Below are 24,570 nucleotides of genomic sequence, written 5' to 3'. Positions count from 1 at the left end.
GTGAATGGACATAAAAAATGACAGCAAGCCCTGGCCAGTGTGGCTCAGTGGATAGAGCATCGACCTGTGGACTGAAGGGTCCCAGGTTCGATCCCGGACAAGGGCATGGACCTCGGTTGCGGTCTCGATCCCTGGGCCTGGTCAGGGCGCGTGCAGGAGGCAACCAACGGGTGCGTCTCTCACACTGATGTTATCTCTGTGTCTCTCCCCCTCCCTTCCATTCTCCCTAAAAATCAATGGCAGAAAACAAACAAACAAACAAACAAACAAACAAACAAAGAGATAAGATCAAAATCAATGGGAAAATGATGAGGAATAACCAAAATAATAATAATAATAATAGTAACAAAGAAGGCCCGCAAGAGCCTCATGCAGGTGACAGCTCTGCGGTGTGGCATCGTGAGCACGTGGGGACCAGAGAGAACTTTATTGGAGCGCCGGCGCCACGCAGAACAGGAGGAACAGGACCCCGAGGAGGCACCCCGAGTCCGCGCTGTCCAGAACCGTTTCCTGATGGCCTGTGGGCGGGCGGTCGGTCGGTCGGTCGGATCTTACAGGATCCGCTCTTATCCCTCAGGCCAGTGCTTTTCTTTCTCACAACTGAGGCGTGTTCCTGTGTCAGTGAGCAGAGAGGCTGGCAGCACGGCCCCTGTGGCGGCTGCTTACTCACCGGGGCCTCTGTGAGCAGCCGGGCCCCCGCGAGGAGTCCTCGGGCCGAGTGGCCATTGGCAGGTAAACCCAGGCTTGGGTTCGAGGCTCCGGACCTGGCCCAGCGTCTGAGTCCCGGGCTGGGGTCCTGGCCTCGTTGCTTGTCGCCCTCAGAGGCAGCGCTGAGAAGTGGGGTGTACCCCTCCCCAGGGACTAGCTGGAGGGCAGGCCCTGCCCCGACGAGGTCCCGAGGCCGCCGCTGTCCCCTGGGGGCTGCTGGCTGCTTTCCGAGACTTCGACTTCGGTGACGACACTCAGTTTGTCGAAAACCTCGTTCTGGTCCGAGGGCGGGAAGGAGAGGAGCAGGAGCCGGGTGTGCTGGGGGCGGCTCAGGAACTGCGGGGAGAGGAGGAGAGAGCGAGTGACCGGAGGCCCACTGGTCTGGGCTCAGAGCTCGCGGCTTTATGCTTATTTGTTCAGTTAATCCTCACCCGAGGAAATTTTCCCATTGATTTTAGGGAGGGTGGGAGAGAGAGGGAGAGACAGAAACACTGATGTGAGAGAAACACATCGATGGGTTGCCTCCTGCACGCGCCCCGACGAGGGCCTGGGCTGGGGAGGAGCCTGCCACCGAGGTACCTGCCCTTGACCAGGATCGAACCCGGGACCCTTCAGTCCGCAGGCCGACGCTCTATCCACTGAGCCAGACTGGCTAGGCCTGGAAAACGTGGTTTTAAAAAATATGACAAGAACAGTATGAGAGTTCCTCACAAAATCAGTGACGGTGTGACCCCGCAATCCTTCCTGGGCAGGGTCTCGAAGAGGTACCTGCACCCCCAAGACCACAGCAACATTCGCGGCCACAGCCAAGAGATGAAAACAACCCAGGTGCCCACTGGCAGCTGAACGGATACACAACATGTGGTCCATCCACACAAGGGACATTATTCAGCCTTGGAAGGGAAGGAAGCTCTGCCGCCCGGTGTGGCTCAGTGGTCGAGTGTCGAGCTATGTCGCAGTTCGATCCTCAGTCAGGGCACAGGCCCGGGTTGCAGGCTCGATCCCCAGTAGGGGGCGTGCAGGAGGCAGCTGATCAGTGATTCTCTCTCATCGTTGATGTTTCTCTCTCTCTTTCCCTCTCCCTTCCCCTCTGAAGTCAATAAAAATATATTAAAAAGAGAAATGACAAATCGGCACCTCGTTTTCTGAGGGACCGCCTGCAGGTGCCTGGGAGGGGGTTTGGCGCCGGTCACACTGCCGCTGCCCTGACACAGCCCATGCGCCATCTCCTCCAGGAAGCAGGGCTGTGCGGGCATCGAGGAGGCGGAGTGGAGGGGCGCGGGGCGGGGGGGTGTCCTCAGGCTGAGCCAGGGCCTCGGGTGCTCACAGCATCCTGTGTCCCTGGAGCCGACCCTCAGTCCCCCTGTCCAGCTGGGGAGCCATGAGCCCACCTGAAACGCAGCTGGTCCCCATCAGCAGGTGCGCTAAGCGCGAAGCACATGCCAGGCCCCGAGGCCGGGGTGGGAAAGGAGGTGTTTCAGTCATTGCCTAAACCCTGGCTGCCTGTCGAGGCCTTTCGGCTATGCTGGGTCCCATACAACAGCTTACAATAGTGTTGCCTGCCCCTTTCACTTTGGAAACGGTGGCTCCTGGCAAGTTAAAGCCCACGTGGCCTGCGCTGTGTGTCCACCCTGCATGTTATGGACACGGACTCCTCACGGCAGCCGGGGCGCGTCGGGCCGGGGCAACCGTCCAGTCATCCTGGGTCCAGCTCTTTGGTTCCTGAACTGCCTGCTGACTTCACGGCTGCATTTCTATCCCCGGGGGCCACCGCGCTCTTCATCTCCAGGGGGAGACGGAGGAGCCTTCTTTAGAGCTCTGTGCGCCCACCGTCCCCAGCCTGTTACTGGTCCCCCCTAGGCCAGCGGCGGGCCCCTCCCGGATGCCTCGCTGCGCAGGTCGCTGCTAAGGAAGAGGATGGGGGCTGAGTTTGGCTCCAGTTGGCCTCCCTCCTGAAGGTGACACCTCACGGCTGTGCGTCATGGTGAGGCCTGTGTCTGTTCTGTCCCTGGGCTCTTTCCAGCCTTCCACCCATTACTTCCCACTGAGTTGAGGTTTTATTCTGTACCTAGAGGCCCGGTGCATGAAATTCGTGCACGGGAGTGGGGTGGGGGTGTCCCTCAGCCTGGACTGCGCCCTCTCACAATCCAGGACCCCTCGGATAGGGTCCCTAGGCCTGGCCGGTGATCAGGGCCTACCAGGGCTTTCCTTCCCTAGCCTGCCGCTGCCACTGTTTGCCATCTGTGCAGTGATGTCCGCCCCCCTCCCCACCCCCCGGCCACCAGTTGCCTCCCTCTGCGGGTGACAGGTGTGGGGTGTGACTGCTTGACTGGCCTGGGCCTCCCTCTGTGGGGCAATCAATTGCGGGGCCCCCAGATCCATCACCCCGCACAGAGAGGCCCCGCCCACCTGCCGCAGCACCTCCAGCCGGTGGCCTGGGCCTCCCTCTGCTGGGCAATCGATCGTGGGGCTCCGTGATCGATGGCTCCGCAGAGGGAGGCCCTGAGATCGATCGTCCAGCAGGGGAGGCCCAGGCTACCCGACCGGGATTCTGCGATCGATTGCTGTGCCGGCCGGTGGCCTGGGCCTCCCTCTGCAGGGCGATCGTGGAGTGATGGCGGGGCCCACCCTGACCAATCGCATTGCACCCGCCTTGGCCGGCCTGGCCCAGTGTTTGTCATAGCACGGTTGTCCGGAAGGTCGTCCAGACGGTTGCTCTGCTGTTTGGTCGTTCAGTCAGTTTGCATATTATGCTTTTATTATTATAGATAGTTGACCTGTTGTAGCAAAATAATGTGACCTCACTCGTCCCTGACTTGACTGATCTCAGCTGCTGGCTGCACTGCCCAGTGGGGTGGCCCCAGGATCTGCCTGGGGGAGGGTGAGGGAAGCATGTCGGATCTCTGGTGCGTCAAGGAGGAGGCTGGGGGAAAGGGGACCCTCCCCATCCTCAGACCCCGGGGATGCAGAGAATGGACTAGACGCTGCTTCGATTCTCCAGGAAAAGGGGCAGAGGCCAGAGCAGGGGAGACGTGCTCGGGCTCAGGAGCGCACCCACCAGGCGGCTCTGCTGGCTGGACCCGGAGCCGGTGGGGGTGCAGTGCATCCCAGCTGCATGCAGCTCACAGCGCAACTCCCCACCCCAGCAACTCTCCCAGCCCTGCAGCATTTGCTGGGGGGAGGGGGGGCGTGGGGGGGGGCCGCAACCCTCTTGCATTGCAGTCAGGGGAGAGCGCCTGGGAGGAGCCTGATCTGCTCCCAGCTCCTGGGCTCCCGACCCCCGCGGGCCCTTGTCCAGCACCCCCCCCCCCCCCGTTTCTCAGCTGCTACAGGGCTGGTGCCTGGTCACGTCTGCACAGCTGTCCAGCCCTGGAGGTGGCGGGGGGGGGGCGGGGGGGGGCTTCCACTTTGATTGTCACAGAGCCCCCACCCTTCCTTTCCTGCCCAAGGGACTCTCTGATGGCGAAGCCCAGAGCAAAAATAGCACAATAGTGCGTCTTCCTCTCGTTCTCCATTTAGGAGGCACCTTCTACCCAGAGGAAGGTGTTTTTCCTGCTGCAAATGCGGTTCCACCTTTCGCCTCTAGAAGATTCTCTTTTTTAAAAAATTACTCTGTTTAATTATGTTATTGCTTTTTAGAGAGAGAGGAAGGGAGAAGGAGAGAGAGAGATCGATGATAATAGAGAATCATTGATCGGCTGCCTCCTGCACGCCCCACACTGGGGATGGAGCCCACAATCGAACTGTGACCTCCTGGTTCACAGGTCAACGCTCAACCTCTGAGCCACAGGGTCTGGCTAGCTTTGGAGTTTTAAGTGGTTATTTTTTAAGTGGTTATATAAATATCTACATAAAATCTCGGTTTTGCCTCTTGACCTGCAAAGCCTAAAATATTTGCTTTCTGGCCCTTTAAAAGCATGTACTGACCTCTGGTGGACAGGGTTCCCGCAGGAGACACAGCAGAAGCCCGTGGGGCCCCAAGTCAGGGCTGCCCCTCCTCACGCCGGGCCCCTCTGGCCAAGAAACCAGCCGGCAAGGAACGGAGTCGCCACCCTGGTCGCCAGGGGCAGGAAAGGCTGCGTCCATGGGTGGCACTCGGGTCACTGGGCATCTCCTGATAGTGCCCGCCCAGTTCTGAAGGCGGAGGTTACAGGACGCAGCCACGGCCGGAAGGATGGTCGGAGGTGCAGCCCTACCTCCTTCGGGACGGGGGCGGGGGCGGGGGGCACTCACCCTCGGGTGCTCAGAGCCTGCTGGCTGCTGACACAGCTGAGTGGTCCCCTTGCTGGTAGCACCCTCCTGGGCGTAGCCACCCCCACCCCCGGGGGATGTGGGGCTCACAGGCCCTCTGCCCTCAGCATAGGGCACCTCCAAGGAGCCGTCCCAGCTCCAGGGCCTCCGGACTGGCTGAGGCCGCTGCTATGACAGCATCCCAGCTCTGTGCCCCCACATCCTGCTGCCCTGCACCCCTAGAGGCACTATTCCCTGCTTTCTTCTCTCTCTTTTTTTTTTAGAGAGGAAGAGAGAGAGAGAGAAATCAATGATGAGAATCATTGATCGGCTGCCTCCTGCACGCCCCCTACTGGGGATGGAGCCCGCAACCCAGGCATGTGCCCTTGATGGGAATTGAACTGGGACCTTTCAGTCCGTAGGCCACACTCTATCCACTGAGCCACACCAGCTAGGGCAAGCCTGCTTTCATTCTAAGTGTCTGCACATGCCCCGTGTCGCTACGGCTGAGTCCTCCCGGCTCCATCCAGACACAGCCTCCTCTCCAAGCGCCTGGAACAGCCCCGAGTCCAGGACACACGCCCCCCATTCCAGTCACTCAGCCAGCCGGCCCCCAGCGGGTTGCTGGCCGGGAGCCTAGGGTTTTCCCTTTCTTCCTCCCGGTTCCACTCTGAGCACCGCCTTCCTGTCCCAGAGCCAGCGGCACCGTGGCTCCCTGACAACCTGGGGCTCAGCAGGGCAGGTCGGAAAGGGTACGACCTCCAGGTGGGGGGACAGCTTCTGGGACGACCTCTGCCCCTCCCTTCGGGCCGGGCTGAGCACAGGCGCCAGGCAGGACCAGCAGGCGCCCCGCAGGCCTGACCGACTCAGGAGGAAGCTCCTGCACCCGGCACCCCGCCCCCCGCCGCCTACCTCCTTCAGGTGCTGCGGGAGCGCGCTGCCCGGGGAGAACGTGTACTTGGTGCCCTTGTAGATGCTCCACAGCAGCCCGAAGCAGCCGGCCAGCAGCAGGCAGGCCGCCAGCACCGAGGCCACCAGGACCATGGCCACCACGACCCAGGAGGGGGCGCTGTCTGCAGGGAGACAGCAAGGGTTACATTCTGTCCCTACCAAGTGGCTCACAGACACCTAACACTGTCCCCACGGCCACCTAACACTGTCCCCACGGCCACCCTAACACTGTCCCCACGGCCACCTAACACTGTCCCCACGGCCACCTAACACTGTCCCCACGGCCACCCTAACACTGTCCCCACGGCCACCCTAACACTGTCCCCACGGCCACCTAACACTGTCCCCACGGCCACCCTAACACTGTCCCCACGGCCACCCTAACACTGTCCCCACGGCCACCTAACACTGTCCCCACGGCCACCCTAACACTGTCCCCACGGCCACCCTAACACTATCCCCACGGCCACCCTAACACTGTCCCCACGGCCACCCTAACACTGTCCCCACGGCCACCCTAACACTATCCCCACGGCCACCCTAATACTGTCCCCACAGCCACCCTAACACTGTCTCCACAGCCACCCTAACACTGTCCCCACGGCCACCCTCACACTGTCCCCACGGCCACCCTCACACTGTCCCCACGGCCACCCTAACACTGTCCCCACCACTGGATCCCAGCACACCCGGGAGCAGGGCCCATCCATTCATCCCAGGAGGTGGTGGGGGGGGTGGGGAGAACCCAGCAGCTGTGTGAGGACCTAGCGTCCTTTTCCGTTTGGTTCCAGCCATGGGGCGTGCACGCGTGCACACACACACACACACACACACACACACACTAAGCAAGACCTCGATGCCCTCGCCCCCTCGCAGTGGCAGGGAGCCCCTGTTCTGGAAAAACCGCTTGTCCTCGGGCCGGAGCCCCACTCAGACGCACACACCACAGCCGCGGCGAGGGCCCGAGGGGAAGAGGGCGAGAGGACCTGCCTCCCGCGGGCCCGGAGCTCCGGGCGCCCGGCCACCCACCCGCCCCGCGCACAGCGTCCGGCCGCTCAGCTCCGCCCACCCCGGCGACCCGCTGTCCCTGCTTCATCCGCAGGGACAGGGCAGGGACAGGACGCCGCCTGGGCCACCCAGGGAACTGACCTGCCTGGGCCTCGCCAGCCTGTGCTCTGCCACTGACCAGCGGAGGGAGCGACGTCGGGGCATCAGCTCACCCTCCGAACCCCTTTCCTCCCGGAGGAGCAGAGGAGACCTTACACAGTGCAGGGAAAATGGTGGCGAGCTTTAAACGAGGCCACCCCGTCTAAACAAACCTCGAATGGCGTGTGGCCAAAGCCCCTTTCCACGGGTCATCCTTCCCCTTTTCTTGTAGAAAATGTTGCTTTTTGTTAGTTAATGGGCGATCACTTATTGCCCCCAATACTGGAGAAATTGTTCTTTTTGATCAAGTTACGTGGCTCTGGCCACATTCGATGGCATAACCCGTCAGGAATACTCGGCGATGTGGTTTCCCTGCGATCTGAGGAGCAGCAACAAGGCCTGGTATACATTCGGCTCGCTCTGCGCCCTGCCTGTTCCTCCCATTCCCCCCCCCCCCAACCCCCGCCAATGTGGCCGCGGGGGCACAGGCCTGTTAGGACGCGGCCGGGGCGCAGGAGGTTGGCGCTCACCGCGGGAGGGACGGGGTGTGGGGACGCCAGGCCCTGCGTGGCACTGTGGGAAGGCAGATGGCAAGTGTTTAGAGGGAAGAGGGGTGATTGCAAGGTCGGGGGTTCTAGTGACTCCGCAGGATGGGGGCCCCTGAGGTTCAGCCCAGATGACTCCTGAGCAGAGTGAAGTGAGGAAACCGCAGAGCGGGTCTGGGACCGGGTGGCACCCTGGCTGCCGGTTGTTACCTGAAGGTGCGGCTGAGACCAGGGCAGGGGCAGGCAGGTCCCCTCGCCACTGACTGTGGGCGGGAGATGGGGGCAAGGGGGCGTGGTAGTGGAGGGGCAGCAGGAAGAGAAAGGAGGGTGGCCAGGGAGTTCCCCCCCCCCCCAGAGGCAGCAGCCTTCCCGCCCTCCGACGAGGCTGCCGGTCACGAGCCTGGGACGGGACGGGACGGGACGGGACGGGGCAGGAGTCCCACATCCGCGCCAACTGCTTGTGCACTGACGAAAGCAGAGAAAAAGCCAAGATGATTTCGGAAACCACAGGTCAATGAGCTTGAGGCCGCTCCCGGAAACAACACAAACATTCCAGAACGGATCACTCAGTGGCAGCCTTACGCCCTCACCCTTCTAGATGAGGACGGAAACTAGAAGCATAGCAGCCGGCACCCCAAGGAGAGAGCGCCCAGCGGCTGCCTCCCGTTGGACGAGGTTAACCACAGGTCAAGTGGGGCCCGTCATGGGCAGGTGTGGCGAGCCCTCCAAGAAGGCGTGGAAAGGTCAAATGCGCTAAGAATGCGGACACTGTGGAGGGTAAGAGATCAACCGAAGGACTGGTATGCATGCATATAAGCATAACCAATGGACATAAGACACCGGGGGTAGGGGAGGCCAGGGGATTGTCGAGGGTGGGAAAAAAAGGAGACAAATGTAATACTCTTGGTAATACTCTAAGCAATAGAACAATTAAAAAACAAAAAGAATGCGGACACGGGGCGGGCTTTCCGAGAAGGAAACACCGCCCTCCTCAGGCACCTGGGTGCAGGCTCTTAGCCTGAGAGTCCCCGAGGCCTCGGAGCACTGCTGCGCAACACGGCCCCGGGCCCGGGTGTCCATTGCAGCTGGTATTTGCAAAGTCTTTCCCACGGCTTTGTGGACAAGTACAGCCAAGTAGCTTATGTAACAGCCCGCCCTATCCAGAGGGGCCGGCGCCCTGCAGGCGGGTGGTGCGAAGCCACAGGGGGAGGGGTGGCCTGGAGCACACCAACGCTCTGACTCTGAGGAACAGGGGGCAAGGGTCCCACCGCTCCTCTGGGCAAAGCCGCAGGTGAGACAAAGCAAAATGGGGCGAGAAATGAGTTCAGTGACCAAAACCAGCCTTTAAGGAGAACCCGAGGAGGAGAAACCAAGATGGCGGCATAGGTAAACACCGGAGATTGCTGCCTCGCACAACCACTTCAAAAATACAACTAAAAGATGGAACGGACATCACCCAGAACCACAGGAAGGCTGGCTGAGGGGAAATTCTACAACTAGAAGGAAAGAGAAAAGCATACCGAGACTCAGAGGAGGCGCAGTGCGGAAGTAAAATACTAAGGTGCGGAGGTACATGCGGAGCGGGCTGGTGGCTGAGGGCACAATTGTCTGTTTCAATCGGGAGGGAGTCTCAGGCTCTGGGCTCCAGTTCCGGGCGAGTCTCTGGGGACCCAGACTCAAACGGGAGAAGCGGGACTGTCTGGCATCAGTAGGAACTCGAGGGCAGCTTTCTCTCCAAGGTACTTGCAGCAGTTGCTGGGACACTGAGAGGCAGAGACTCTGGGGACGGGACTGAGAGCAGCCATAACTGCTCGCTCGGCCCGCCCTGTTGATCCCTTGGGACCCGCCCTGCCCAAGCCCTGCACAGAGGCATTTGCTAGATAGCCTCAGGCAAAGGCTAGATTAGCACCTCCCTAGAGGACAGAAGTTCTCCCACTGCAGACACAGCTGATTCTCACAGCCAGTTGGCCTGGAGGTCAAATCCCCCCCAGTGTTACCTACAACAATCAAGGTTTAACTACAACAAGACTGCGCACAAAGACCACAAGCAGGTGAACCAAGAAAGCATAAAAAATGCGGAGACAAAGAAACAGGACACAAATGACAGAAATGGAGGAAAGCAAAATGCTGGATATAGAGTTCAAAACCACACTTTTAAGGTCTTTAAAGAACTGTCTAGAAGCCGCCGATAAATTTAGTAAGGCCCTCGAAAAGGCTGGTGAGACCGCTGATAAATATAGTGAGATCCACAAGAAATCTAATGAGACCCTTGATGTTGTGATAAAGGACCAACTAGAAATTAAGCATACACGGACTGAAATAAAGAATATTATACAGACTCCCAATAGCAAACCAGAGGAGCGCAAGAATCAAGTCAAAGATTTGAAATGCGAAGAAGCAAAAAACACCCCACCGGAAAAGCAAAATTAAAAAAGAATCCAAAAATATGAAGATAGTGTAAGAAGCCTCTGGGACAGCTTCAAGCGTACCAACATCCGAATTATAGGGGTGCCAGAAGAAGAGAGAGAGCAAGATATTATTTGAAGAAATAATGACAAGAAAACTTCCCCTACCTGGTCAAAGAAATAGACTTACAAGTCCAGGAAGTGCAGAGAACCCCAAACAGAAGGAATCCAAAGAGGACCACACCAAGACACATCATAATTAAAATGCCAAGAGCAAAAGACAAAGAGAGAATCTTAAAAGCAGCAAGAGAAAAACAGTCAGTTACCTACAAGGGCATACCCATACGACTGTCAGCTGATTTCTCAACAGAAACTTTGCAGGCCAGAAGGGAGTGGCAAGAAATATTCAAAGTGATGAATGCCAAGAACCTACAACCAAGATTACTTTATCCAGCAAAGCTATCATTCAGAATTGAAGGTCAGATAAAGAGCTTCACAGATAAGGAAAAGCTAAAGGAGTTCATCACCACCAAACCAGTATTATATGAAATGCTGAAAGGTATCCTTTAAGAAGAGGAAGAAGAAAAAGGTAAAGATACAAATTATGAACAACAAATACGCATCTATCAACAAGTGAATCTAAGAATCAAGTGAATAAATAATCTGATGAACAGAATGAACTGGTGATTATAATAGAATCAGGAACATAGAATGGGAGTGGACTGACTATTCTTGTGGGGGAAAGGGGTGTGGGAGATGCGGGAAGAGACTGGACAAAAATCGTGCACCTATGGATGAGGACAGTGGGTGGGGAGTGAGGGCAGAGGGTGGGGTGGGAACTAGGAGGAGGGGAGTTATGTGGGGGAAAAAAGAGGAACAAATGTAATAATCTGAACAATAAAGATTTAATTTAAAAAAATAAAAATAAAAACAAAACAAAAAAAAAAAGAAGAAGAACCGAGGGGCCGACACGCTGAGCCAGTGTGACTGTGACAGGAGCAGAAACAGAAGGCGGGGACCAGGTGGAGCCGTTAGGAACATCGGCCACGCTGTTCACCTCGATGGCTTTGTTCCGGGGAGAGAAGGCGCCTGCGCCCCTGGCTGGCGGCTGCACTCAGGACCTGGGGGCCCACCTGGAAGTGCGGCCCGTCCTCCCGTCAGGGAGCTGCCGCCAGCCCTTTGAAGGCCCCGGGCCTTTGCATACCCACAGGCCTTTGCAGGGTCTCCACGCCCGCCTTCCCGGTACACTGCTCATTTGCTCTTTTGCCTCCTTCCCATGTAATCCGAGTCCTTCTACCAAACAAGCAGCCGGCTTATGGGGGTGCAGAGCAGAATGTTGTGGGTGACCCCCTGCTCTCCCGCGCTGCCGGCAGGATTGGAATAAACGCTCATCTAGGATTCAGCCCTGTCTCTGCTGAATTGGCTCAGGGAGTGACAGGCAGCCGGACCCCTGGTTGTCCGGTGACAGACACAGCACAGCAGTGCCCTGGGACCCGCACAGGGACAGCCCAGGGAAGGCCTCCCTCTCGGAGGGATTGGCTGTTAGTGTGGCCCCAGCCCGGCGCCCTGCTCCCAGGAGCATGGAGCCCACCAGGCAGGGCGGGCCTGGGGAGCCTGGGCTGCACGGGCGACGTGGAGGGGCCGCCCGCCCGCACGGCGGCGCGTGTACAGCTCTCGGAAACGTCGCGGGAGAGCGGTGACTCACCGTCGCTGATGGTTCCCTCGCAGACGGGCTCGCTCCACTGCCCGGTTTTGTTCCGATCGGGAAGAAAGCCCCGGACTTGAACACAGTAGGTGGTCCATGGCTCCAGGTTCCTGAGGACCTCGAAGTCATGCTGACAAGTCACTGGATACTAGTCAGGGAGACAAAGATAAGAACAGGCCTCAGCGGGGAAGGGACATGGGGCCCCCCCCTCCATCTGCACCCCCCCTCCCCAGGTATAATCTGAACATCAGGCTCAAGGCAGGAAGATGAAAGGACCACGATGTCTCCCAGTTCATCCCGGGGTCCCTTCTAAGAGGGGGGCAAGCACTGACTGATCCTCACATACGTGTTTCTTGTTAATCCTCGTCTGAGGGTATTTTTCCATTGATTTTTAGAGCAAGTGAGAGAGGGAAAGACAGAGAGAACATCAATATGAGAGAGACACATCTAATGGTTGCCTCCTGCAGGAGCCCCAACCAGGCCTGGGCCAGGAGGAGCCTGCAACCAAGGTATGTGCCCTTGACCGGAATCGAACCTGGGACCCTTGGTCTGCAGACCGGCCCTCTATCCACTGAGCCACACCGGCCAGGGCACAGATGTGTTTCTTTAATTCTTTAAACGACACACAAACCATCCCACTTCCTTTTCAAAAAGGATCTACTAGCTGTACATGTTGCACTGTGCACCCCCCTCCCCCCCAGTTCACAAGCTGAAGTCCTAACCCCTGTGCCTTAGAGAGAGACCCAGTTGGATATAGCGTGGGCTTTACAGGGACAGTCATGTTAAATGACATCCTTAGGAGACCACCAAGCTAAGAGGATGCCAGCATGACCTGTGTCCTTATACGCAGAGGACGTGTGGACACCGACACGCACGCAGGGAGGCGGCCGTGTGAAGACGAGGGCAGAGATGGGAGCGATGCTGCTACAGGCCCAGGAGCCAAAGGTTATCAGTGACCAGCAGAGGCTGGGGAGGGGCCTGGAGCAGCCGGTCCCTCAGCCTCGAGGGACCCAGCCCTGCAGATGCCGTGACCTGACCTCCAGCCTCCATCACCCTGTTCCTGAGGTCGCCGGCTGGGGTGTTTTGTTACAGCAGCCCGAGCTGACTGATACACGGTCATCTACAGTGAGACTCAGTGTGACTTTCTTTCCAAGTCAAGAGCCTGAGTCTGAGCCTGGCTGCTGGGGTTCCCTCTGCTCGTGTACCCAGGGTGCCCGCCCCCCAGTGGCCCACCTCACCCGCAGGGCCCACACCACCGCCTGCCTGGAGGGCGCCTCCCCGACTCCTCTTAGCTCGATCTGAATGTAAAACATCATGACTGAATCTGAGAATCCAAAGCCGTTTCTGGCAAAACACAGGGGACGAGGAGCACCTGCTCTTCGCATGTCCATCCTGTTGGAACTGCCTATGAAAGGGGCCCCGGAAAGTCTGTCACAGGCACGGGGACGTCCGCGGAAAGTGAGCACAGACCTGTGCTGTGTTGGGAGCTGGTTATTTCCTTTGGGGGTTGGGTTGATCGGCATCTTGCTGATGTTCCTTTATTGCATGAAAAGCTGAGTCCACGGAGGGAAGGAATTGGATTATACCCGTCGGATACATGAAGGGGATTGTGTGACTCCGAATAATTAAAACCAAGAAGAAAAGCCCCAACTCCTGGCTTTCGTTTCTGGAAAACCAATCCCTCTGGCACCGTGTGATGCTCTTGTCAAAGGCGGCCCTGGGAGGCAGAGCAGGAGCGGCAGGGCGGGGGGCGGGGGCCCTCCCATGGCTTCTCCAGCCCTCCTTCCCTCTGGGCAACTTCTGGCTGCACTCTCTCCCTTTCTCCCATCAGGAAGCAATAGCGTTTCTAAAGCCGCGTCTGCTATCAGTTAGGGACCTAACTCGGGCCTCTGGAAGCATCTGAGGCGAGAAGAGACCACATGGACTTGTTCACGGGGCGGGGGGGCAGGGGGGGCTGCCTCGGCAGAAAACCCCAGACGGGGGCTTATAACAAGTGTCCTCACAGCTCTGAGGCTGGAGTCCCAGGTCCAGGTGCCAGCAGACCTGTGTCCGGTGGGGAGGCGCTTCCGGGCTCAAAGCTGCTCTTTCCTCGGGGTCCTCACAGGGCGGGAGGGGCGAGGAGTCTCCGGGGTCTCGTTCATAAAAGCTCCCCCTTCACGACCGGATCACCCCTCCTCCCGCCACCATCCCATGAGGGCTTGCGTTTCGACACGTGGACTCGGGGTGGGGGACATAGACGTTCAGCCACAGCATAGATCAACCGGCAATGGCTCCCGGCCGGCGCGGCTCAGTGGTTGAGCATCGACCTATGAACCAGGAGGTCACAGTTCGATTCCAGGTCAGGGCACAGGCCCGGGTTGCGGGCTCCATCTCCATCGTATAGGAGGCAGCCAATCAATGATCCTCTCTCATCACTGATGTTTCTCTCTCTCTCTCCCTGTCCCTTCCTCTCTGAAATCAATTATACACATTATTAAAAAAAGGAAGGTGGATATCTTGCATACTTTAATGGAGCATTTTCTGGGGGGAAAAGTTAACTTGAAATTTTGTGGGGCGCTATGCAGTACATACACGTAAATGTAATTACAACATTCCTGAGACAATACACATGGCTGACCCTTTGCCGCCAAACGCTTGAGTGATAAAATCGACATCGATGCAGCGGAGGCAACACCCATGTAACGTAAGGGACATAACACGCAGGGACGTCCGTTTAGGGCCACACGTGGCTCAGAAGCACTAAGAATGGGAATAAAGCTGACCCAGGACGAGGGCAAACCACCTTCACGCGTCTGCGTCCGGGGAAGGGGCCCCGGTGCTGCCCCGACGCTGGCCTGGCGATGGAGCGCGGCCCAGGCTCTCCTGGTGTCCTCCGGCCCCCCAACCACCCCAGGCCGCGGCTGTTCCCCCGCTGTGCTGACGAAGTGGGTCACTGCGGCTGCGGTGCAGACATGAGGAAGCTGAGGTCGAGCATGTGACCAGAGCCACTCGGTGGCAGGGGCCACGTCCCAGCAGGTCTTCCCACCCCAGCCCATGTTTTGAAAAGGATGGTCCCCCAAAGAGGGGGAGGTGCTGGGGAAAAGTGGCCCCAACAGGTACCACACGTGACACTGCTCAGCCTGGGGTGGGCTGCCTGACCGTGGACTGGACTGTCCTGTGGTGCGGGGTGGCTGAGGGTTCAGGCCACAAAACGGTCATCATTCAGCGACCGCCTGACTCAGTGGATCACCTGACTCAGCCTCTCCAAGGCCCCCAGCCAACCGCTGAGTCAGCGCTGCCTTCGTCCACAGCTTCCCTTCGGGGAAGGCACGGGCCTGCTCTCCGGCACCAGCACCCAGGAGGTCTGCTCCGGGCACTTGCCTGGGGCCTGGGGGTGTGAACCAGGGCACCGGTCCCCCCTCAGACCGGGGCTTCGGGTGCTCACAGGCCGCAGGTCCCTGGACCTTAGGGTGCTGCCTCCTTGTAAGACCCTGGCCAGAGGGCCCCCTAGCGCCCTCCCTCCATCCTCATGGCCTCACACCCACACGGAGCCAAGAGCAGGGAGCCTACGTCTGCAATGCCCACGGCCTGCCCAGCTCACCTTGGTGTCCGAGCCGTTCTTCCAATATTGCATGTGATAAAGCCACGCGCTATAAATGTTCTTCATGGTCCACGTCTCATGTTCATTCTCAATTCTCGGGGCCAAGAAACGTATGTGTAAGGAATTAGCCAGTGCCTCCACTTTCACGCCAGGAGGTCCGATAGCGGCTGAGGATGAGAACAAAGCACAATGACAATCAAAAAAATCATCGTTTAAAAACGTCAACATTTAGTTTTCATAACTGCGTAGACCCACTGGTCTGCTCTTGGATATACCCTTGCTCTGACACGGACTGCCGTGGCTAAGGAGGGCGGCTGGATTTTGTTTCTGAAAAATAAACCTGACAACCTTGGCTTTTATTCATCATTTTGGTTCATTTACATTTGTTGTAATTTCTGATGTCTTCCAAACTATTCCAAGTACCTTATTTTGTGTTTCCTGTAAAGACTGCTCCCCCCGCCCCCACCCCGGCTTACTAGGTTGAATTGGCTTTATCTCCTTGGCTGGGTTAGAAGCTACAGATGGTATTTCTGCTATTCTTAGTGTTTAACAGATACAATTAACCACATACGCTTTCCAATGGAGCCTGAAGTTGTTGCCTTCCAAATGCTCTTTTACTAGACGTGCATAGGGCTGGGTCTCAGCTCCAATGCTGCCTCCAGAGCCAGAAGCTGCTCCCCCCCCCACCCCCGCCGTGTGAAGAGCAGCTCCACCACCTCCTGCCTGGGGGCCTCACTTTATTTTCCTGACAGCCACGGCCACTCTGTCATAGACATGTATCTAGCCCGGCTGGGGTGGCTCAGTGGTTGAGTATTGACCTATGAACCAGGAGGTCACCATTGGACTCCTGGTCGGGGCACCTGCCTGGGTTGCGGGTTCCATCCCCAGTGTGGGGTGTGCAGGAGGCAGCCGATCCATGATTCTCTCTCATCATTGATGCTTCTCTCTCTCCCTCTCCCTTCCTCTCTGAAGTCAAGAAAAACATATTTTATATGTTGCAGGGAGCAGCCGGGAAGAAGTCAATGGGGGGGAAGGAGACATATGTAATACTTTCAACAATAAAAAATTTAAATTGAAAAGAAAAAAAAAGAAAAACATATTTAAAAAAATATGTATCTATTTGTGCGTTATCTGTCTTCCCCATTAGAAAGGAGGTTCCACGGGGAATGATTTCATCACTTTCTTGCTCACGGCTGCGGCGTCAGCCCCGAGAATGTGCCTGGCACTCGGCAGGCGCGCAGGAAGAACGGTAGAGCGAATAATGAACACAATGAACGGCTCTGGGCAGCCCGCTGTGCCTTCTCTTCTGTATTCTTCTCTGGCTGCTGTGAATGGGCCCGGGTTGCGGGTTCTACCCCAGTATGGGGTGTGCAGGGGGCAGCCGATCCATGATTCTCTCTCATCATTTCTATCTTTAGAAAAGATAATATAACTCGAATAATTTCTGACTCCAGAAATAAGAGTGTTTTGGGGCAGCCTGGGGGCTGGGGAAGGGCGGAAGGACACCCTGGCGGCATTCCCTCCCCGAGTGAGCGGAACTGGGGGAGCCCCCAGGGCCCAGGGCAGGGGGTGCTATAGAGACGACCCTCCTGAGTGTGTCTCCACGCCCTGGAAGGCTGTGCTTGAGTCTGTTCATGAGGTCCTTGTAACCTCTCGCAGTGGCTGCACAGTGGTTTAATCAGTTTCCAGTCCCTGAGGTCCTGTTACGTTCACCTCGTGACCTCTGGGGACCCCAGGACGTGCCAGATCTCATCTGCGCACCGTGTCTATGCTTCCCAGGCAGCCTGACCCCACACACCTGCCATCTGCTGTGTCCACTGCTCTGCCCTTCGTTCTGGGCAAGTGGGCTGTCTGCACCTGGTCTCCCTGCCCCCACACCTGCCTGGAATACCTTTATTCTTGGCCTCTGTCACATTTAAGTCCTAATTCCAAACTCACTTCCTCCCAGAAAATGTCCTACAGTCACGCACCGCGCAACGGAGTGTCGGCCAATGACGGACCACATGTATGACCGTGGCCCCTTAAGATTACAATGAGCTGAAGATTCCCATCGCCCAGGGATGTCATAGGCATCATGATGTCATAGAGCAGTGATGGCGAACCTACGACACGCGTGTCAGAGGTGACACGCAAACTCATTTTTTTGGTTGATTTTTCTTTGTTAAATGGCATTTAAATATGTAAAATAAATATCAAAAATATAAGCCTTTGTTTGACTGTGGTTGCAAAGATCAAAAAATTTCTATCTGTGACACGGCACCAGAGGTAAGTTAGGGTTTTTCAAAATGCTGACATGCCGAGCTCAAAAGGTTCGCCATCACTGTCATACAGCAACGCGTTATTAACAGGTCTGTGTGATGCTGGTATCAAAACACTTTTTTTCAAAAGACTGATACTAGTAATATATATATATACTTTTAATATATTTTTAATTGATTTCAGAGAATAAGAGGAAGAGAGAGATAGAAATATTAATGATGAGAGAGAATCATGGACCGGGTGTCTCCTGCGCTGTGGGCATGTGGCCTGAGTGGGAACTGAACCGGTAACCCCCTGGTTCCTGGGTCGACGCTCAACCGCTGAGCCACCCCGGCTGGGCCCTTCTCTGTGTTTAGATACGCAGATACTCACTGTGCGTCCCACCTGCCCACAGAACTCAGTGCAGCGACGAGCTGGCCAGGCCGTGGCCCAGGAGCCCGGGGCCGGACCACGCGGCCCAGGTGTGCAGTGGGCCGTGCCGTCCAGGCGTGTGAGGGTCTCTGTGGTGACTGCCCACTGAGATCACCTGGCGACACATTTCTCAGGGGCACCCCCTGGCCCAGCAGTGCACGACTGTACGTTAACCACCCAGGTCTTCTCGTGAACAGCCCTGGCTCCAACGCTTCTCACCTTGAAGGCATCCCGCTACTATATTTCTACTTAATTCCCTTACTGACTTTCCGCCTGCCCTCCCGTCTCTCCCAGCAGCTTCCTGAAGGCCACAGTCCTCTCTGCTGCGTCTTCCCCAAGTTCCTGGCACAAGGCCATCCACTTTGTGGGCACCCAAAGGATCCTGGCTGACGGGCAGCCGACGGGGAAAACCCCAAGGCGTGGCGAGGACATCACAGCGAAACGGAAAGCAGGGCGACTTACTGTCATCGATGGGACAGAAGGTGACGTTCACCCAGTCGGAGTGCTCGTCCCCGAGCTCGGCCCGGACGCGCAGGGTGTGGTCGCCGTACTTGGAGAGCTCCGAGAAGTCGCACTCCGTGGCGGCGGTGCCCACGCACGTGTCCTGGAACTTCCTGTAACTACAGAACCGGAGACAGGACACCTGAGGCTGTTACTCACTGACGGGCGGCCTCCTGAACACCCCCCACTGGGGATCCAGCCTGCAACACAGGCATGCGACCTTGACCGGAATCGAATCGTGACCTCCTAGTTTATAGGTCACCACTGAGCCACACCAGCCAGGTGAGCAAGCAAATTCTTCATCATCAATGTTGACGACTAGGATGTATCATTTATGAGCATTTTACTCACTGAGTCCCACGGGACTTCGATGCTCCTAGAGCTGTGGTTCTCAACCTTCTGGCCCTTTAAATACAGTTCCTCATGTTGTGACCCAACCATAAAATTATTTTTGTTGCTACTTCATCACTGTCATGTTGCTACTGTTATGAATCGTTATGTAAACATCTGATATGCAGGATGGTCTTAGGCGACCCCTGTGAAAGGGTCGTTCGACCGCCAAAGGGGTCGCGACCCACAGGTTGAGAACCGCTGTCCTAGAGCTATTTCAAAAATGGTCCATTCCAGCCTGGCAGGCGTGGCTCCGTGGTTGAGTGTTGACCTGTGAACCAGGGGGTCTAGGATTCCGGGTCAGGGCATGTGCCCGGGTTGTGGGCTCAGGCCCCAGTAGGGGCCGTGCAGGAGGCAGCCGATCCATGAGTCTCATCATTGATGTTTCTATCTTTCTCTCCCTCTCTGAACTCAATAAAAATATGTTTTTAAAAATGGTCAGTTCCAGCCCTAGCCGGTTTGGTTCAGTGGATAGAGCGTTGGCCTGCGGACTGAAGGGTCCTGGGTTCGATTCCGGTCAAGGGCACATGCCTGGGTTGTGGGTTTGATCTCCAGTAGGGGGCGTGCAGGAGGCATCTCTCATCATTGATGTTTCTCTCTCTCTCTCCCACTTCCCTTCCCCTCTGAAATCAATAAAAATATATTAAAAGAAAAGAAAAGAAAAAGGTCGGTTCCAGGGTCAAACAATTTGGGGCAAAAACTGGGTTGAACGTGGGGAGGTGCCTGTGTTCACAACAGAAGTTCTGAGACTTCCTGTCCCCGAGCACCTGCCTGCCCAGAGGGAGCCAAGCACCGCACACACGTGAGGAAGGCAGCCCCTCCCGGTTATGGCTCTGAGATCGGGCACACGCTGTGCGAGGTGGGCGCACACGGGTCCGCCGCGGTGAGCACATGACAGTGATTTCGAGTAACGTCCTGCGCGTGACTTCGCTGTGATCTCCCTGGAAACCATTGGTTGACCTCCGCTCCCCGCCTGACACCAGCCACTGAGGGGAGGGGGGCCCACAGGTGAGGAGGCAGAACAGGGGTGTTCGGGAGCACCCCCAGGGGTGTGACTTCTCCTCCCCGCAGCCCCGAGGGGAGCCAGGCTCTGTCCCACCGGTTCCTCGCCTGCCTGCCCCTCTGGGCGCCACAGCCAGCGAGGCTCGGAGGTGGCCAGGAAGCTGCTGATAAAACTGCCGACGGCTCACACCTGTCGCACTGGTGTCAGGTGAGCCCTGGGTGTGCTGGCCCCACCCCAGGAGGGCGGCTGAAATGGCCCCTGTGTCACAGGTGACGCGCAGGCGGGAGAACGGAGACGCGCCCCGCCGTTCGGAAAACCCCAGGGTCCTTTCATGACGGGGGTTTCCTCGCAGGCGCCCCCCCCCCTCAGCTAAACTGAAGCCTCCACTGGGGGGACACAGAGTATTTCCAAGTGGCTCCGCGTAACCTCCCTCCACCAGGTCACCTTGATCGCATTTAAGAGTAGTTTTCTCCCCATTAAATAGGCAAGTGACCCCTCCCCCATATTTACATTTAATTGTTTAGATGTTTCTACATTAAAATCACGAGTGCCCGCCCCCTGCCCCCCTCCCCATGCACACACAGGAGACAGTCTGTGCCAGGCCCCCTCCCCGCCCCCCACGGGCGGAATTCTCAGCCAAGCTCCCCAGAGCCAGGGGTCGCCCGGTGAGAGCTGCCGGTGCTGGCGACGTGGAGCCTGCTCTTAGGAAACGCACAGGGAAACGGGGCAAAGGGCCCGTGGGAGCGGCCAGAAGGCTGGGAGCCTGGGGAGAGGCTGCTGGGAAGCTCTCGGGCTGGACGTTCGCGTGGAATTACCCTGCACGGTAAAGTGGAAAACAGGCGCACCGGGACTGTCCTTGCCTCCCACTCCGCTCGCACCAGCAGGCCCGGGTCTGCGAGCGGAAGGCTGGGTGCGAGGAGCGTGGGGTTCACGGACTCCCGGACCCGCGTTTCCTCCTGCTCCACGAGGGCACCGTGTCTGTCGGCTGCTGTGTCGCCCGTGAGCAGGTGCCGGCTGCTGGCTGCACCGGGCACACAGGGGCGACCCCGCAGGCTGCGAGGGGGGCCCGGCGCAGAGGGAAGCCAGCAGGCAGGCTGGCCTGGGAGGTCAGCGCCCCACGGAGATCCTGGGGTCCCACACTCACCCCCTCACCTCGCACACCCCTGGGCTTTCGGAGACCAGCCTGCTAGGCAGGAGCTGCCTCTGCTCAGTCTCAGGCCACGGCCGCGGAGCTCCCTCTGTGCGAACCGCCGGCACCCACGGCGCGGGGGGGCTCACGGTCTGTCACTAGGGGGAGGGGAGATGGCAGGGGCTTGCGGACTTGGCCTCCGCCCTTCTGGACGGCTCTCACCGGGTACTGCCGACTTCTAGCAACACGACTCTAACTGGGGTGCTATCAGCGAGTTTCTCTTAAAAACATCCATGTGCCTGACCGGTGTGGCTCAGTGGTTGAGCGTCGACCTATGAACCAGGAGGTCACGGTTCGATTCCCGGTCAAGGGCACAGGCCCAGGTTGCTGGCTCGATCCCCACTGTGGGGCCTGCAGGAGGCAGCCCATCAATTGGTCTCTCATCACTGATGTTTCTATCCCTCTCTCCCTTTCTGAAATTAATAAAAATATATTAAAAAAATAAAAATAGCCCTAGCCAGTATGGCTCAGTGGATGGAGCCTGCGGACTGAAGGGTCCCAGGTTCGACTCCCAGTCAGGGCACGTGCCCAGGTTGCGGGCTGGATCCCCAGTGGGGGGCGTGCAGGAGGCAGCCGATCAATGATTCTCATCATTGATGTTTCTCTCTCTCTCCCTCTCCCTTCCTCTCTGAAATCAATAAAAATATATTTAAAAATAAAATAAAATTAAAAAACTGTGGTTTGTGTCAGTGCCAGAGAGATGTCTCCTATTAAAAAACACACAAGCCCGAGATGTTCGCTTCAGCGTCGGGGACCGTGCGGCCGACGGCATCCCGTCCTGTGATAACACGCCGCCCTCTCCCACCACCCCTGCCGCGCCCAACCAGGCACCACGGGGCAGAGTAAGACGCGTTTCACCCGTCTGCCGGGACAGCGCTTTCACGGGCGGGGGCCGGACAGAGGAACTGGCCGCGGGCAGCTCCGTGGGCGGCCACGGTCACGTGGGTGACACAGAGCCTTTCCCGAGGCCCAGCCGGCGCCGGCCCAGGGCCACCGTCCTCGCCACCTTCCTGCCACCCACCCCCAGGCTCACCTGAAGTACTGAGCTGTGAAAGTCAGCGTCCCATTGGGAAAAGCAGGCGACTCCCATTCCAGAATGTTCTTGAAATTAACAGAATTCATTCTGACGTTTTCAGGAGGAGGCACCATTCCCAATGCTGTAAAAATCAAGGGAAAACGGTTGTGACTTTTTCCCTGAAAAGTCACCACAGCCTGGCCAGCTGGGCCAGTGATTAGAGCGCCTGCCTGTGCACCGAAGGGCTGAGGGTTCGCCTCCCAGTCAAGGTCAAGTACCTGGGTTGCAGGTTCGATCCCTGTTTCCAGTTGGGGCACATGCATGTGGGAGGCAGCCAACCGATGTGTCTCTCTCACATTGATGTTTCTTTCTCTCTCTCTCTCTCTCTCTCTCTCTCTCTCTCTCTCTCTCTCTCTCTCTCCTTCCCCCCTCCTTTCTACTCTCTCTGAAAATCAATGGAAAAAATATCCTCAGGTAAGGATTAAAAAAAAAAAAAAAGGTCGCCCAAGAAAATGACCAGGTCCAACCCTCAGGTCTCCCCTACGGCTCCCCGTCTTCCTATGGGCGCGGGTGAGGGAGAGGAAGGGGTGAGGTGAGCAGGTGGGTTTGGACAGACTCCCAGAGGCATCGACTCTAGACCTCAGGCACGTTTGCTGCGGAGACGGGGACTTACTCTCCACCCCTGGCCTGAGCACCCGACGCTGGGTGGGGCTGGGGGCCGGGGAGGCGAGGGCCGCACTCCAGCAGCACGAGGCTTGGGGTGCTGGGGACATGCCCCAGAGTGTCGGGGACAGCAGGATGAGTGACTCTGAGGCTAGAGATGGAAATCATTTAAAAACTTGTTACGAGAACATGTCAAACATCCATAAAAGCAGAGAGAGGAGAATAGAACCCCACTGGCCCGTCACCCAGCAGCACCCACAGAGGGGTCTGAGCCGTGGCCGCGGCTGAGGACGGGTGTGGGGAAGGAGGGCCCGAAATGGACCCGGCAGGTGGAGGGTCCCCGTGGGAACAGCGAGGGGAAGGGGACTCTGGGAGGGCACGTGTCCCCGTGTCCCCGTGTCTGGGAGGCCGGGCACGTCCGCCCGAAAGGAAGGAGGGCAGGCCATCCCGAGAGCGTGGGACCAGGGCGCTGGGACTTCGATGGCCTTGAGTTTTAAATCCTCGCCTGGAGACCACATCTTTCCACACCTCGGAGCCGGTCTCTCCCTGCAGCAGCCCCGAGGCAGCAGCCGGGTGGGAGGTGGGGTCACCGGTGGGACCCCTGCAGGTGGAAGGGACACCCCGGCCTCAGTTTCATTCCAGCTCCTGAGCCCGGGTGGCGCCCCACTGCGACTCTCCAGGGAGACCAGGCAGGCAGGGGCGGGGTCAGGGCTGCCCCCAAGCCGGGAGGGGGTTCCTCGCCTCCTCTCCTCCCCCACCAGCCCCCAGCACCCCAGCCCCCAGCCCCCACCCAGTCTGTCACCTCCCTGGCTTTGGGGAGCGGGGCTAACCCATCCTCCTGGGGCGCCATTCAGGGTAAAGCAACTGTCTCTCCCCTGCGCCCGCGTCTAGTGTCCGCGCTGGCGGGTGGGGGGACCGACCCTGTCGTCCAGGGCGGGAAAGGTGTCCCTGGACTTGGGGCTCGGAACCAGAGCTTGGAGTTGGGGCAGAACCAGATGGTGGGCGCTGAGCGCCGAGTGGGCCAGTGAACGCTGGTGACTTGCAGGGTGTCTAAGGGGACCCCTCAGGGTGGCCCTTGGGGTCATCGCTGCCCGACGTCGCCACGGGGCTCCCCGGCTCCCAAGCGCCTCTGCCGGCCGTGCGGGCCCACGCGGGTCCGGGGCCGCGCGCAGGTGGCCGGGCCGGGGCGAGGGGGGTGGGAGGGGGGGACCAGCCCGGGCGCAGCGCTCACCTGTCACCAGGAGGCAGCCGCCCAGCCAGCTCCGGAGGCCGCGCGCCATGGCCCCGGGGTCCCCGCCCCGAGGGCGCTGGGGGCGGCGGGCAGCCAACGACGCACCGGGACCCAGCCCCGAGGCCGCTTCCGGGAACTTGGGGCGGGGCCACCGGCGCCCCTTCGCCCCGCCCTTCGCCCCGACGCCCCGCCCCTCGCCCTGACGCCCAGCTTCTCTCCCCGACGCCCAGCCCCTTTCCCCGCCTCCCCGCCCCTCGCCCCGCCGCCCCGCCTCCCTGCTCCTGCGCGCCCCTCCCCGCGTGCGCCCCAGGGACAGAGGCCCCTGTCACCGCGACGGGCAGGGGGTGCGGAGCAAGGAGGGGCCCTGGGCCGCCCTTCCGGTGAGTGGAAAACACCGATGTAGTGAAACAGGTTGCGAAACTGGCGCTCAAGGTCCCGGAATGGAGCTCACAGAGGCGAGGCCATCCAGGCGCCTCCTGGCTGGGTGTCTCCTGGCATCGCCTGGCTGGGTGTCTCCTACCATCACCTGGCTGGGTGTCTCCTGGCATCGCCTGGCTGGGTGTCTCCTACCATCACCTGGCTGGGTGTCTCCTGGATCCCTTGGCTGGGTGTCTCCTGCATCACCTGGCTGGGTGTCT

The 24,570-nt window shown here is 58.5% G+C and overlaps 1 protein-coding gene across 5 annotated transcripts in view; it reads right to left on the bottom strand.

The window, feature by feature from the left end:
* Window positions 1-284: 284 nt before the first annotated feature.
* LOC308516279 (interleukin-10 receptor subunit beta-like) overlaps window positions 285-24,570 on the bottom strand; it is a 43,974-nt gene continuing 19,688 nt past the window's right edge. Inside the window, exons 1-8 of one of the 5 annotated variants that reach the window (XM_081087179.1) lie at window positions 23,933-24,070; window positions 22,712-22,852; window positions 22,057-22,180; window positions 18,403-18,560; window positions 15,271-15,437; window positions 11,691-11,838; window positions 5,851-6,011; window positions 285-1,044 (exon numbers count right to left, since the gene is read on the bottom strand). In XM_081087179.1, coding sequence (XP_080943305.1) covers window positions 862-1,044; window positions 5,851-6,011; window positions 11,691-11,838; window positions 15,271-15,437; window positions 18,403-18,560; window positions 22,057-22,180; window positions 22,712-22,852; window positions 23,933-23,981 — 1,131 coding nt within the window. In that variant the 5' untranslated portion in view covers window positions 23,982-24,070 and the 3' untranslated portion in view covers window positions 285-861. Of the gene's footprint in view, window positions 1,045-5,850; window positions 6,012-11,690; window positions 11,839-15,270; window positions 15,438-18,402; window positions 18,561-22,056; window positions 22,181-22,711; window positions 22,853-23,932; window positions 24,108-24,570 lie in introns of those variants that run through there. The other 4 variants (XM_081087180.1, XM_081087177.1, XM_081087178.1 and 1 more) reach the window with 4 other exon arrangements.

The sequence above is a fragment of the Myotis nattereri genome (genome assembly GCF_964212035.1).
Source record: "Myotis nattereri genome assembly, chromosome: 3".
Taxonomy (NCBI): domain Eukaryota; kingdom Metazoa; phylum Chordata; class Mammalia; order Chiroptera; family Vespertilionidae; genus Myotis; species Myotis nattereri.
This window is presented reverse-complemented; position numbering and strand designations above follow the sequence as displayed.